Consider the following 16,184-nt stretch of genomic DNA (forward strand, 5'->3'; position numbering starts at 1 on the left):
AAGATTCGAGTAACTGAAGAATTGAAATGTCTGTTGTGTGCTACGATTTATTTTGCAGCAATTTTGCGCAACCCTTTACGTAATACAAACAAAAAAGAATGTTTTGTGTGTTTTCGTTTTTGATGTACCTTGTGGATTTCATAAGCTATTGGTCTTGTACATTTTTTACATTGGCAAACTGTGAATTTTATTTATAAATATATAAATGAAATCTTTCTATTACATAATATCGTTGAACGCATGTATATGAATATCAACTGGCTTAGCAAGAAGAAAATGTTTTTACATTTATCGATTTCTCATATCATATTTTAATCATGTGTTCTCAGGTAGCGGAGGTATAATGAGTCAATCTGGCTCTCAAGATGATGGCGAGTATGAAGTCATTATCGTCGATGAGAACAATTCTTCAATTTTGGCTGATCATGATGTCACGTCATCTGGACCGCCGTCAACCAAGGTAAGTTAGTTTCGCGGAAAAGTTGTAATTTACCTGAAATTTCAATGCGATCTGACAAGTGCAACGGACACTTGTTCTCCAAACAAATTCAAAAGAAGTGTGAACATCGAGAAAAATTGAACTGAAAATCTCAGGTAAAAGTTTCATAAAGTCCGTCACATAAAACACAATCTGATAGTGACAACATAATCTGATTGGTATAACGTATAAGTAAAACGAGATGGTTCTACAAAGTTATAACAATTTTGTATTATTTGAGATTGCATGCATTTCGATAGATCAAGAACGTAGAAACGATGATTCGATGTTTCAATCTGTCGCTTTATACAGCTCTACGTAGCGAGTACGCGGGTCTTTCTCTAAACTAAAATTCAACTCCATTTCTTTCAATACTGTCCTGAGTATCTTTCTCTTTATATTCGATAGTTACAAATAATATTCACAGCAGCGAGACTTTAGCACTCTTCCATCACGCACGATCTTATGGAATATCCACCGCAGTAATGACCAAATAATTTGTGCTATTGCACAATGCTTTGCACTAATTTATCACGTATTATTCGTCTTGATGACGACTTATAAAGTTTTTACTCCAAAATATTGAATATACTATGTAATTACGATAGACCAGTTCATAGGTAGCTACATTAGATTTACACATACATATTAAGACTCTTGACAAGGTAAATTTACATTCATCCTTAAATGTTGATTTTAAATTAACACAATTTTACGATTATGATATATTTTTATTGTCTATCAGTTCCTATTTTACGACCCTTAAGTGTAGTATTCGATAGTGATTGATTCTCTTAATACAATTACGTGACTTCGAGACCTACCGTAGTTGAAGACTCTTGTAATGCCCAGCATGTAGTGTTCACTTATCGATTGATGTCTTGCATCTATGTAGTCCCAGCGTAACGACCGTTAGCTCAATTATGATTTCTCATAACTATCTCTCGTAACTATCTCTCGCACGTAATATCTATATCTCATTACGGATTCTCTTTGGAAAATCGGCATTATCAGAGCAAAACCCCAATCAATCCGCGAAGTTCACATAATCGCATTTCCGAAAGTTAAACCACTGTATTTATCTGTAATTCTATCGAGCATGCAATATTCTGACTCTTGAATTTCTCTCATTGTTAACTTCCTCTGCTTGCATTGCTATGCGTACTAACTACTGGTTCTGAAGGGAGGTCACAGTGGTGTACCTCGGCCGCGGACTATTCTCGAGGATTACACCTCATCAGAACCAACGCTTGGCACTTCTACAAGGTCCGAACCACTGCCACGAAATCTGCAGGTAAAACTTAATTTGAGTACAGATCCGGATGTGTGGAGGACATTGACGGGAGCTCGATTCCCGAATTATGTCACCGCGACCGGTCGCGTTTTGGGAGCGATCAGATAAATGTATTTTTAATTGTTTTAAATTTTCTCACTCCGTAAAAAGAATGCGAGAGGATACGCAACGGTACAATAATGCCCATTTGACGGGTGCAAGAAAGAGAGAGCGATATATACACACACACATATATATATATATATATATATATATATATCTTGATTTATATATATCTTTTTGGATGCTTATTGTAATATTAATATAATGTAAAATAGCGGTCCTTACACGCGTATAACTTTTATCTTATACTAGAATTAACAAGTTCGCTAACGAAGCTTGAATACATGAGAAGCTTGGTTCTTTCTTTCTATAATATATTAGTTGATTGCGTAGTAATGGTGTACTATTAATTGCATGTAATGAAGTAAGTACATGGCACGCGAGAGTATATCATGAAGTGTGATTGTATGAAATTATCTTATGAAATGTTTTTGTAATAAAATATAGCTCTATAAACTTTCATTAGTAATTGACTTTAGTATCGTAGTGAGATTCCTCTTCTAGGCCTGGAAATACGGTATATCTGAATAGTTTTACGTAGTAACGATCATTAAAAGAAGTTCCGTGTTAATCTAATAAAATTCAGCAATATGAAAAAATAAAAAGGCTTTTAAATAATATTGTCGCTAATATTGTCGTTTATACATCGGTTAAAAAATCATTTCTGTTTTATTATAAAAATATATATAATATAAATCTTTGATTCATGAATCTTTCAATTCTTCAATCAATTCTTTCTATTTAAAATATCTCAATATTTTTTAAAATAATTTACAATTGATTTTAATTGAAGTAGAAAAAATTCTAATGTTTCATTCTTCCCTTTATTTTAATCGACTTTCTCTCAGAGCAATGACTCCAGTGAGGAGACAGTACATCGCAGCAATATTACTGCGGACCCGAGTCCTTCTGAAGTTACCACCGACAACGAAAACAAGCATAATTCTTCGGAAGAAGCCTGGACAGATGTAAATCTTAATGAAGATGGTGATACGATGCCTGTTACAAATCCAAGAGAAGATCCGCGTAATATCCACAATATTGCACACTCGCGTGGTAAGAGTCAAATCAGTTATGGTATCATCACTTGTGATTGATAATACAGTTCATAAGATTCTGTTTCTCAACACGAAAGTAAAAAGTTCTTACAAGTTTTGAGAAATTAAAGACTATTATTTTTAAAAAACACTACAGATTTAAATTCGTTTTTTATAACTTTTTAAAATACAAAAATCGCAATTCAAATATTGAAAAATAGAAAGCTTGTAAATTAGTGTAATTTTTTGACATTAAATATTACTTATTAATAAATTTTTTTTTTTAATCACTTTACAACTTTATCCTTGTATATAAAAGGAGCTTTATATCTAATATTTATTTTCATGTATTGTAAAAAAATATTTAAATTTTTTATAATTATATTACAAATTTACATTATTACATATGAAATTGAAAACAAATTTTTAAGAATTAAAAAGTGATTGAATTTTTTGGAGAGCATAATCCTTTTTTTAATAAAAAGTTTTGCAAGGAACACTTATTACTTGTTGAGAAACAAAATTGTTGATCAAAATTTGTTGTTCAATATAATTATTCTCATTCCAAGAATCTTCTTGCTACTTGATAAGTAAAGCAAGATATATTCTAAAATACAGGCGACATGCAAGACAGCGAAGGCAACGTTCTCGAACAAGAAATGCTCGGCAATGCAGAACGCGGGGAGAAACCGTCAGCGGAAATCTCTGTGGTACGAGTTCCTGATCGGTTGGTAGTAACCGCAGCATCCCCGAGGGCCGATGAATTACCAATCAAAGGTCTGGTTGATCATTTACCTGTACCAACACCTTCCCGCGAAGCCTCTCTCACGCAAAAGCTGGAAATGGCTTTGGGTTCAGTTTGCCCCCTCCTTCGAGAGATCATGGTGGATTTTGCTCCCTTCCTGTCCAAAACACTTGTTGGCTCCCATGGTCAAGAGTTGTTAATGGAAGGAAAAGGTACGAGCTGCAAGGGTACGTCGAACGTACAATCATTCTTCTATGTTCGATGTTTGCATGTTGTATATGAATCCGTTAAGGAAACGTTACGAGCAAGCCAAGACAAATTTTCTTTTCGAATATCATTTTCTTCAAATATTATTTGATATATATGTATGTGTGATTTTAGAATAGTCTCTATATAAATTGCGCTATAAACACACCGTAGTTTCATTATATACGCGCTTATGGAATCCGTAAAAGGAAATCACAGCTCTCACATTCCACATTTTACGCGCGCGTAATATGATATAGAATGTTTGAGGCTCGATAAATAAAAAGGATATATTTCACATTGGACTTTATTACACGGAGAACAGTCTTAGTATGGTCTATGTTTTCTAAGCGATGTCGAGATATATCACGTCCACGAATAAAAAAGAATAAAGAATTAAGGAACTAAAACTCAGCATAGTTACATAGACATATTTTCCGAAATAATAAATAAAATTATTCTTTGTTGTTTCTCGTTATATTTTATTGCGGTAAAATGTTTATTGTAAATGTGCATATTTAACATATTGCCAAAATGCTCCATTTTTTTTAATACTTTTATTATCGTCTCTTTTTCTAAACGTTGTACATTATTTTGAATAAATTTATTGTTCAATTCGTAAACATGTATATGACAAACTAATGTTCATCATTAAATATTCCGAAATTGATATATTATGGGCGCTTTAAAAGATAAAATAGTGATCATAAAAATAAAAATTCAACAATGTTGTACGTGTAAAATATTTAAAATCGTATATTTAGATATGCTCGCGTGATAAATAAAAATTTAGAGTCTTTTTAAATGGGCATACTTGGCGGGACTTTCGTCACTTTTATGGTATTTCTATCTCTGGTATTTCACACCGAGTATTCAAATTAGTCACTTTATGATTTCGCTTTAGGAAGATGGTCAGCGTATTCCAAGTAATCGCTCATCATTAGTATTCAGCATGCGCATAGAGACTACGATGATTCTCGCAGATTTTATATTCAAGGAACGTGGCGTTTGATGGAGTTTTGCAACGATCGATGTACTTTATTTTTAACAATATCCGCGATACACTATATGGTCTTGGTAGAACACGACACTGTTCGTTTCTTCCGTTTAACAGTCATTGTTATTCACTGTTTATCGTTCGTTCGTTTAACGATTCCCTGTCTGTAATTTGCCAGGTTTAACTACATTTAAGAACAGCAACTCCGTCGTAGAATTGGTTATGCTCCTCTGCTCTCAAGAATGGCAAAACTCTCTGCAAAAGCACGCAGGTCTCGCTTTCATCGAGCTCATTAACGAAGGAAGGTAAGACGTTTATTATACGGCTAGGTGCGCAAATAAAACAAAATCAAACTTTCTCGTTTCCTTTCATGAAAATGCTTCCTTGCGTTACACAGGCTGCTATCTCACGCGATGAAGGATCACATAGTAAGAGTCGCAAATGAGGCAGAGTTCATTTTAAACAGGATGAGAGCGGATGACGTGCTGAAGCATGCTGACTTTGAGGTATTGCATGCATTTCTTCCGGCGATTTCATTGCCCTGTAAATAGAATCGACCAGTTTTTGTCGCCAGATCATTTTCGCGAGTCATTTAATACCGATACAACAATCCTTCTGAAGTAGATTGTTATAATCCAATACTATATAAAAAATACATTAATAATACATTAATATTATATTATATTAATAATACATACTTCTTTCTTGATGTTTAGTCACAATGCGCGCAAACACTATTGGACCGTCGGGAAGAAGAACGCATGTGCGATCATCTAATCACCGCAGCACGAAGACGTGATAATGTTATCGCTAGCAGGCTTCTGGAGAAAGTCAGAAATATTTTGTCTAACAAGCACGGCGCATGGGGATACATGGATCCAATGGCTGCAAAGTGAGCGCAAACGTTTTAAATTGATTTTATATTGCACATAATTGTATTCTGTATATATATCATATTATTTACCTGTTATTGCTATTTACAGATTAGCCGAATACTGGAAACTAGATGCTTGGGAGGATGATGCACGTAGACGCAAGCGTTTCGTGCACAATCCACTAGGCTCGAGCCACCCCGAGGCTACTCTCAAGGCGGCTCTAGAACACGGTGCACCCGAGGATGCGATACTTCAAGCGCGTGAAGAGTTTCACGCGCATCTCGCAGCCTCGCGTGCACACCAACAGCAATTGCAGTCGGCGGATCTTCTGGATGACAGTGAATTACTGACGGACGACAGGGATCTCGACAACGACTTGACAGGTTGGTCGGCGTTGCTTGATAAACGAGACCTGACATTTTAATGGCATATTATTGACCGCGCAAACCGGTTTTATTTTCGTCAATTTCATTGAAATCGTTATTTAAGTATCGGTTAATTGTCATCTGTTAGTTTAATTTTCTGCATTTAATTTCCAATTTCTATGCGTTGTATATTACAAAACAAGCATACCGATAATTTGTAGTATGCATGAGTTTAAAATAAAATAAGAAACACAGATAAGTAAGCGTCAAAATAGTCGAGATCTGGATCTTGGCGTTTAATAATGTATGTAAATTTTTTAATACATCTTCCAATTATATAAAAATGAGGAAAACTCCATCACGTTTAAATAAAAAAAAATTGCATGTATAGGCAGGTAATATGTTATTATTTTATTGGGGTGCTGTTTATACGTATGCTGACTGATTATTCGTGTTTTATCAGGTCCAGTGAATATTAGCACGAAAGGCAAATTAATCGCACCCGGTATCGTGGCGCCCGGCATCATTTCCGTTACATCTACAGAGCTGTATTTCGAGGTGGACGAGGATGATACGGAATTCAAAAAAATCGACAGTGAGGTGAGTACTTAAATTAAAACATATATAGAAGGACATGACAAAAAGATACTATGTCTTTGTCACAATATGCGTTATTTATATAATCTTCGACAATTAGTTGCTTTATCTTGTTTTCTCTTCATTAAGATAGACTATATGTATTTGGAGCATTCGGTGTTATCTATTTGAAATATAGTCGCCAGTTTTTCTTGGCGATAAAACTGTTGTTTTAATGAAAAACCAAATTGTCAAGAAAGAGACCAAAATTAAATTTATATTTATATTTTCTTATGAGGCTAAAGAAGCTAAAAAGCATTCAATAGAAGCATTAATTCTGTGACATGTTCAATTACTTAATTTTGTAATCAATATTTGCAATCAGTATTGCATTATTATTTTCTAATTTCTTTCAATTCGCTTTTATCATTTATCGCAAATGCATCTTTATCAGCGTGCATTTAACACTGCGGCTAAAATGTGTACGCTAATAGCGTATACCCATTATTTACATATTAAATGTTTGAGGTAATATTTTATGCTGGCCTCTCTTAAACTGACGAACGCGAAAGCCTAAGGTAGCCGCTCATAACGAAGAATATCAATCATTTCAACCGACATAGAATTTGAATAAGTGTACGTCGTAAATGATGAGACGTGGCGAAAGCTTCCACCGCTAGTGGAGATTCTGGCTAGAATTAGTTCGGACGTGTCTCTGTCTATCAGTGTCCACCCTATATTCGTGAAGCTTTCACAATTAAAAAAAAAATGAAAAGAAAGCCGAGATGAAACTGAGAGAGAAATCGAGAGAAAGAAAGAGAAAGAACGAGAGAGGAAGGTGAACTGGAAGAAGTAGAAGGACGATTATCATATATCGGTCGTAGATCTCGCGTTTGTATAACTAGGGAATAAAACAAACAGAGAAGGGCCCCATGGGGTCGACCGATCTTCAGGGTCGGCAATTATGAGCCCCCCGTGGGGCCCGGTATCTGCCCGCTCTTCTATCTCTCTTCCTCTCTATCTTCCATCGCTTTGCCACGCACTATGTATCGGTGGCACAAGGTGAACAAGCTTCTCACAAGAATGTACTAAAATTACCGCATTTTCCCACCTAGTCGATGAACATCATTCAGGAAAGTATGCCTAGCGCGGTAAACAAAATTTGTAGTATCCATACTGAGAAAAAAAATTTCTGATATCCCAACAAGAAAAACAAAATAAATTTTGATCACATGAATCAGAATTCTGATTATCGCAATTGAATTTCTAATTATTTCTACTAGAATATTTGATAGTTTTAATTACCTTATAAGCACATATAATGTTTCTATAATGTAATATAAATATTATGTATCCTTTTTATATAATATTTATATAATATTTTAAGAATATTGTGTCTTGTATAAGCGTTTAACTTACACTAGTTACTATCTAGTTGAATCTAATAAATATCACAAGATTTTTTTCAGTTACACCTCGATGATAAATTAATAATTAAATAATTTTACCCGATAAGTTCGATCATCTTGTAAACGATCATTAATTTCCTTGAATTGTGCTATTATAATAACGAAATTTTTTATTGTCTGTAAATTTATATCATGATGTCACAAATTTTATCAATTCCATGGATCAGTCTCTTTTAACGCCTGCCGCGACGTTCCTCGTTAGCTAATAAATAAAATATATTCGTTGTTCTCCGCGCGAGAGACTCAGTTATCGCTCGCCGTATCTCTGTGTTTCTCGGGGATATGCACAAGGATTTCGCAGTGTCCACCTGTCGTCTCCGTTATATCTTGACCGACGGATTTGCTCAATAGAACGTACGAACTCATTCGGACTCTCTTAATTGGAATCCTTTTTAAGAAAGAAGCTGAGCGCACCTGGACGCGAAGAGGGAAATAGCGCGAGAAGTGAAGAAAGACAGGCAGATAGATAGAAGCAAAAGAGAAAGGAAGCAGAGATGAGGAGGCAAGGCGAGAGGAAGAATAAGAGAGAGAGAGAGAGAGGGGAGGGGGGGATGAGAAAGAAAAAGAGAGAGACCGGTCGTTCACGATCGAGACACGCTCATTAGTCGAGGATGTCCTGAGGGTAAGCGGGAGGTTTCGTTGAATTCGTAGGCGATGGATCACTCGATAGTCGAGCCGAGACTTAAGCGATCGTAATGCGCGGCCGCAGAAGAGGATGCACCCAGGAGTGACCTCAGGGAAGAACTGCATATCGGGCCGCGCGCCTCTGCACCCTTTTGTGCGTATCTCTCCTTATGAGTCTCCTCCACCGCCGATCGCGCCGATTTCTCCCTTCTTCCTCCTTCACCTTTTATAATGGCCCAGGCAAACGTATTTATCGTGATTTATCGTTTACACGGGTTTCTTCTCCCGCCCCACACTGTTCCTCTTTTCTCTCTCTTTCTCTTTTTCTCTCTTTCTCTCTTTCTGTCTGTCCCACAATGCCATATGTTAAAGATAGAGGATGCACACCGTGCGATTACGTCGAGAATGAATTATTGATAGTCTGCATGAGGCATTTAATATCTAAAACAAATAATCAACGATATGGCCGTTCTTTTGCAAATGTACTTTTCGTCTCTAATTTGATGAAGAAACCATATATGCTCTTCTTCTGCAGATTAAATACTGAATCGCAAAGTCCTTGCAGCCATTCGTAAATTAATTAACGGTTATTTATATTGTGTATCGTATGTGAGATTTATGTCACATAATTGCTCGTGATGATACGTAATAACGATGCGCTGTCGTCGCGACTTGCATACGCTGAAAATTGAGTCGCCACTTGGATTATTCTTAGAGACAGCAAAACGTACGTGAAGTACGGTCGTAAAATAAATAATCAATTTCCTGAGTTTCTTATTAGCATTCATCAAGGTAGAAAGCTATAGAACGCTTATGTTTGTAAGATGTACACATGTATGTAAGATGTACAATGTATATTCAAGGTAAAAAAGAATGTTGCTGAAAATTTAGCTAGATACATTTCTAAAAATAATTTTGTTTGGACCATCGATAATTATATAGGACAATCAAACTGGTTAAAAAATCGTTAAAATTTTTTGCAACATTATTATCAATGTTTAATCGTCCTACATAATTATTTTAATGATCCAACAAAATTGCTTTAAAATTTATATCTATCTAAATTTTTAAACACTTCAGTAAACCGTTCCTTCCGTCAACAATAGAAAGTCGACACTACCGCTTTTAAAGTATGAATATATCTTACTATATATTAGCGCGCAATGCAATAATCTTCAAAAAGTTAATCGTTAATTTCTGTTTTTACGTCGTTTTATATTTTTCGAATTTTGGAGGAGAAAAAGCAGATCAGGTTTCACAAACCTAACAGCTTGTTGCCTTAGCTTCAGAGGGTAGGTCACACGGGACATTAAACTCCGCGGCTCGAGAGACTCGCATTTTTATGGAAACCTGCTCTGTGGCGCCTAAAGTTCCCCTTCCTGTGGTATAGTTATCGCAGACACATGCTGCGAATATCCTTGTGGGATGTCCAATGTTGAAAAAAGAGAGAAAGAGAGAGAAGGAGATAGTGAGAAAATGGGAGAAAGAGGATCGAGGGATACCAACCGGACAGGTGGTCTGTGCCATACGTTGGTGCTCGTTCGCGACGAAGATACCATTAACGAGGGATACAGCGCCGCGAAAAATACGTCCGAGACATCAAGCCGTTTATCAATGATTGCAAATACAAACTGCCTCGTAGATCATACGGTGTTAGAGATTTCCAAGTTCGTAGTTAGTGGTATTTCTCGCTGCAATTCACTTCACACTCGGGATTATTAATATCGGCGTGTTATTCGTACATAAATATACATATTGTGCAGGCGATTGTGTAATCGATACGGATCTCTTTGTAAGATAACGATATGAAAAGAACTTTCTATCGGGAGCGTACACGTTTATATATGAAAGACTAAACGAGAATGACAGGAGGGCGGATTGTGACCGAGCACCAGTTTAATGTTATGCGATTACGGCCTTCTTAGGTAATACATATGCATGACATCGGTGTAATATAGTGCGAGTGACGTTATAATAATACGACTGTAATTATTCCGCGCCTCGATCCGCGGTATCTCGTGATAATATTACAAAGACTGTCCACCTCACTTTAACTACCAGCCATCGAATACGCGACCGTATCTTATCACAATTATTCCATCGCATTATTCTTGCATCTTGCGATTATAAACACGTGTCGATAAATAATAAAGCCTGTCAGCTACTCTTGCAATCAGATTGCCGTGCGATACGTGGTTTCTTCGATAAAGAGACACGTTTTTCCTCTCCCGAAGCGCGATGCGTCTATGCTCGCTCTTTGAATTATGTATCATGTATTCCGGAATAATAATTCACGTCAAGTTTGATGAATAAGCATATAACTCTTGATCGGATCTAATTTCTTCTGCTTGCGTATATATCATCCGTGTTATTATTAATAAAAACGAGAGGCAATAATTACTCTTCCAACAGTTTCATTGTGCATTTTCTGCTAAAGGCACGAGGATCAAGGTGCACGAGCGCGTATCTAGATGTGAATTTGCATATCCCACATAATTTAATCGATTCACGATTTCGATGGGACTCGACATTGCCGATGACCAGGTAGCCGATGACCAGAGGGGTAGTCTGCGCGAAAAGGATGCAGTTAGTTTGGTAAACATCCATCAATTCATGGGCAGGGCAGCGCGAAGAAGAGTACGGGGCAGAACCTGAAGAGCAGGCAAGCTGGAAAGGAAGGAGCAGGCGGGCTCATTCTCAACAAGGCAGGGGTAATCACTGCTATTAGTGCGGACATTACTCCGGTGGTCCGCCAATCTCCGTAACACTTCATCATATCGGTGCCTCAAGGCTCTTCAGTGGTGTAGAAAATGGATTTTCCTGCAGATTTCAATCGTGCAATATTTTACACCCGCGTAAAATACTTTTAATCGGGAAAAAGATGACTTGATCCAAAAATAATCATAATTTATTACTGTCGGCAAAATGTTGGCAAGTACTTGAATTTTAATTTTCAATTTGTGCATCGCAGTTATTTACTTGATTCCTGTCTCAAGTCTAAACTATAAATATATTTCTAATATATAGATATATCTTTAAATTGGCCACGCGAACTGCGGAAGCAGAAATGTGTCATCTTAATCTAAAGTGCCAAATAAACGATCGTCCGAAATCTCTCTTACTGTAGCAGACGATCTTTCTCGCGATGCCGATCCTCCTTCAGCAGTCGTTATAGGCGTGACGACCGATTATCCTCGAAAGGAATGATGATGAATATCATAGGCAACTGTCTCGTGCCACATCAGTTCTGTCAGCGACTGCAGGTAGGCGGAAAGCTTGTGGGTGTATCCGTTCTGTAGATACGCGAGTTCATCACAGTGCTAAGAGTTTGCTCGAAGGTATACATATATACAACGTGTTTCAAATACAACACTCCGCTCTTAAATAGCTTTTTCTAGTAAATTTCATATTCCTGTAACGCATTTGGTTATAATCATGTAAAAGTACAAATCTTCTTGTAAGTATTAATCCAATACAATTTTTGTGCATTTTTTTCTGGGATACACCCTATATATGCATAAATATGAAAGACACGATACGTATCAAGAGACGTGCTGCTACAATGTTAGACGTTGATTAAAAACGGCGCAATTTAGGCAGTCGCGTTATGACTAAGAATGAAGCTATAATTATCGACTACATCGATGTTGGTTCAACATAGTGCAGTAATGGAATTACATTGTCCTGGTTCCTTTTTCGAGCTACATATTATAACATTATTTTTTTCTCAGCTTAATTGAAATCTTAAAACATTATTTCATTGACTCTGACAAACGTGTAAACTCTTACGTTGTGTAATATAATTGCAAATCGGATTGTATTCATCAATGATATCGTCTGTATAATATACTTCTTGATGTTCTCCGATTCGGGTCCTTTCGTTGCCCTATTCATACGGACCTGAAAGAGGACTAGTCGTTGGCAATATAGGCGGAGCGAAGCTGGATCCGATTCAAAGTGTGACGGATGGCGCCCACCTGTGGATTCATTCACTAATCTGCTCGCTAAGCAAACAGCCTGAACACACCCTGTCATTATCGCTGACGGCGTAAGTAGCGCCCGATCTCGTTCTTACCTGATATTTATTATGCCCTCTTGGGTCCCCTCTTTCTTCCTTCTGTCTTTCTCTTCTCCTTTTACTGTCCGCTGCACAGGGCACGGATCGTGCCCATTTTCGCGTCACCCTTTCGCCACCATCGATTTTCGAACTGTACGGGTGCAGGTTGCCCCGTAATTATCGATGGCGCCTGGTGCCACGTATCGGTGGTCGCGTGTGCCATCTGGATACGTGACTGGAATGAAATTTCAGGGCTACACGTTGTGCAAATAGCTTTTGGTTCCGCATCATATCGATCGTTTCGCGATACATTATATGCGAGTAATACGTTCCTTCCTCAATCTTCAATCTCTTCAAAAAAGTATCTAGTATTTGATATCTAATATACTATATAAAAGAACAGTTTTACTGAAGTATCTAAAATTTAGGTAAATACTGATCTGAAAATAATTTTGTTGAACTATCAAAATAATTATAGGAAACTCAAACACGATGAGCAATGCAGCAAAAAATTTTGACATTCTAACAACCAGCTTGAGCATTCTACATAATTATTTTAATATTCCTATAAAATTATTTTCCAGATCCATATTTTAGTTGAATTTTTAGATATTTCTGTAAAACATACTTTCTGTATAATGTCTTAATGTTTAAAATATCTATCGAGAACGGAGTACAATATTTATAATACATTCAATAAATTAAACGACTTGTGAAAAAGAAATAGAAAAACCACTGCATAGATGAAGATTATCAAGCTTTAATTGCATCAATTTACTGTTTTATTAATAATTATACATAACACTGATGACTTTAAAGAATGTTAAATAGCGTAAAATTGGAGACCAAGATTCTTCCGTGGAAAGAAAATAAAGTAACTGTAATTAACAGTAAATTGCTAGTGATCGCATCTACGAGAGTATTCAGTGTTTTACGACACGATCTTCTAATGCGACACCATTGTAAATTGTACTATCATGCTCGACAATTTCCGGTATAAGAAGAAAAATTCAATTTCTTATGCTGTATCAGGCTAGAGATTGGATTGAAATCTAATCAGAAGAAAGTAAATCAATATCAAGTTTAGTAAATTTTGCTTTGATTAGTCAAATTCCAATCTCAATCTCGATCTTAGTATGATACGGATGTTATTCACGCGGCATTAAAAGCGTATCAGTGAGATAGATTTGATTGCAATTTTCTCATCGGGTGATATCTAATTATTTTATCTTTATTACCGGGAATCGCGCAATAGGTAGGTTCATCATCGCAACGCATATCGGCGCGTATATAATTGTATAGTAATATAACGATCGAAAAATAACGAGCGAGCATGCAAGTGCAGGGCGACGCGATGCTACGCGGTATCGTGGATGCGCGCATACAAACGAGCCGTGAGATAAGGGAAAACCACTATCCGAGGCCGTGCCTTTCCCGCCTTTTCTGCCATTAATCATCGCATCTCGCATGCGGACGCATGGCGCGGCGGGAGCCCAAGATGCATTTTCAAGCGCATTTGCAAAACGAGCTGCGACGCTCTACGACGCTCTACGACGAATCGATTAATATTAATGAAACTGCCGCGACAACGAGTGCGCAAATCACGAGGAGATAAACGCGCGAGCTCGTATTATTCACATAATACTAATATCGTGTGTGTTGCTTGGCGAAGCGCGACTTGCGCATACTATTAAATTTATATGTCACATTATACTCATCTGATTTATTTTTTATTATTTCTATAAGTTGTTATCGTTTTTATTCTTTTATAAGTCTTCTTCTATAAATCATTAATTTAAAACAATGGAATTTAAACTTACTCAAGAAAATGTATTAAATTGAATTCGAATTTAGTTTATTATTTATACGTTGTAATTTCCTAGATTGAATAAATTTGTAAAAAAAAAAGCGAGAAATGTTCTCCACCAGATTCTGTGACATGCACGATACATGGTACATACCCAATTCCAGATGTAAATTTCTACTTTACGTTTTATCGAGATGCCTCTTCGATCGTTTCGTAGAGTACTTAGTTGATAAGCGTACGAGGCAATCTGTATGCTTAAAATAATCTTGAATTGGTTATCATCGTCTCAATGGAACGAGACATGGTCGGAGCGTAGCGTGAAATCGGTGTTGCGTATCCGGTTTTACCTTTAAAGGCGTTGCTCGACAGAGCATGTAATTTGTCGCTCGCGCGAAGGCAGATCTTATTTCTCAATTATGTAAAAATGGGGCCGCACTACACGAGAAAGGTTCGATAATAGTTTGCCACGTTTATTCGTCGCGATAGTTACGCAACATGACAACTCTTATCATCCTGATATTCCTCGTTAAATGTAATCTGTAAAAGACGAAAAGGTGTCTCAAAGAGTACTTGTTAGACTCGATCTATCATAACGAGCGGAGCGACGAAAACCGGAGATTCAGAATTCTTGATGTCATCTCGGAGAAGCTGATGAAAATTAATGATCGCACGCCGGTCGTGTGCCCATATCGAAGATTTCAAAATAAAAATAAAGCAATTGTAGACCTCGCACGCTGATCGTTCGTTTCTGAAGAATTTTTTATTGTTTCATTAATCATGCGCAAACTGATGACGTTGGGAATGGGCGCGTCAGCTGTCTCACACGATTTTCATTCACAGCGTCCGGTGTCTCTCGATTCGTGTGCGGCAGATCTGTGTTGCAAAAAAAAAAAGAAAGAGAAACGTAAGAGGCTAGTTATTGGCGAGCAAGATGGGACGAGTGGATAGGCAGGAAACGGGAATGTTACTGACCCAAGAGAGCGAGCTGGTAGTTAAAACTGTACGCATCCCATAATTTAGCGATTATTTTGACAAGGGTATGATCTCCTGACAGGTTGTTGGCCTTATGGCTACGCTCTGAAATATAGCTATTTAAATGGGCACTTTTAGGAGTTCCGTAACAAAATCCGTACTTTCGAGGGAATCGCTGAACCGCGTGGAAAGTGATATATAAGTTTTATTCTATTTATTTAAAAAGTCTTCATTTTCTAAAAAAGTTACGAATATTAGAGGAAGAAGTATCATGTATGTATGTTGATAGATTGGTTGATTCATGGAAAGCATGTAAGGTGAGTTAGCGATTGATTAAAAAATATGTCAAACACCTCGTGCAGAATACGTATTTTTCGAGAGAATCGCTGAACTATATGAAAAGTAATATATATATATATATATATATATATATATATATATATTTAGTTACGTTTAACTTTTAAAAACTTTTACTTAACTTTAAGTTAAGTTAACTAATAATTAGTTAAAGTAAATAATATACACCAAACCCTAACGTAA

General features: G+C 36.7%; 1 protein-coding gene across 1 annotated transcript in view; it reads left to right on the plus strand.

The window, feature by feature from the left end:
* The window catches only part of LOC105617196 (neurobeachin), a 222,104-nt gene that overhangs the window by 136,566 nt on the left and 69,354 nt on the right, over window positions 1-16,184 (plus strand). The window contains exons 28-36 of the mRNA XM_012198761.1: window positions 330-460; window positions 1,662-1,772; window positions 2,723-2,930; window positions 3,530-3,874; window positions 5,078-5,204; window positions 5,297-5,405; window positions 5,616-5,791; window positions 5,883-6,157; window positions 6,603-6,739. Of these exons, the coding sequence (XP_012054151.1) occupies window positions 330-460; window positions 1,662-1,772; window positions 2,723-2,930; window positions 3,530-3,874; window positions 5,078-5,204; window positions 5,297-5,405; window positions 5,616-5,791; window positions 5,883-6,157; window positions 6,603-6,739 (1,619 nt within the window). The remainder of the gene's footprint in view (window positions 1-329; window positions 461-1,661; window positions 1,773-2,722; window positions 2,931-3,529; window positions 3,875-5,077; window positions 5,205-5,296; window positions 5,406-5,615; window positions 5,792-5,882; window positions 6,158-6,602; window positions 6,740-16,184) is intronic.

The sequence above is a fragment of the Atta cephalotes genome (genome assembly GCF_000143395.1).
Source record: "Atta cephalotes unplaced genomic scaffold scaffold00012, whole genome shotgun sequence".
NCBI lineage: Eukaryota > Metazoa > Arthropoda > Insecta > Hymenoptera > Formicidae > Atta > Atta cephalotes.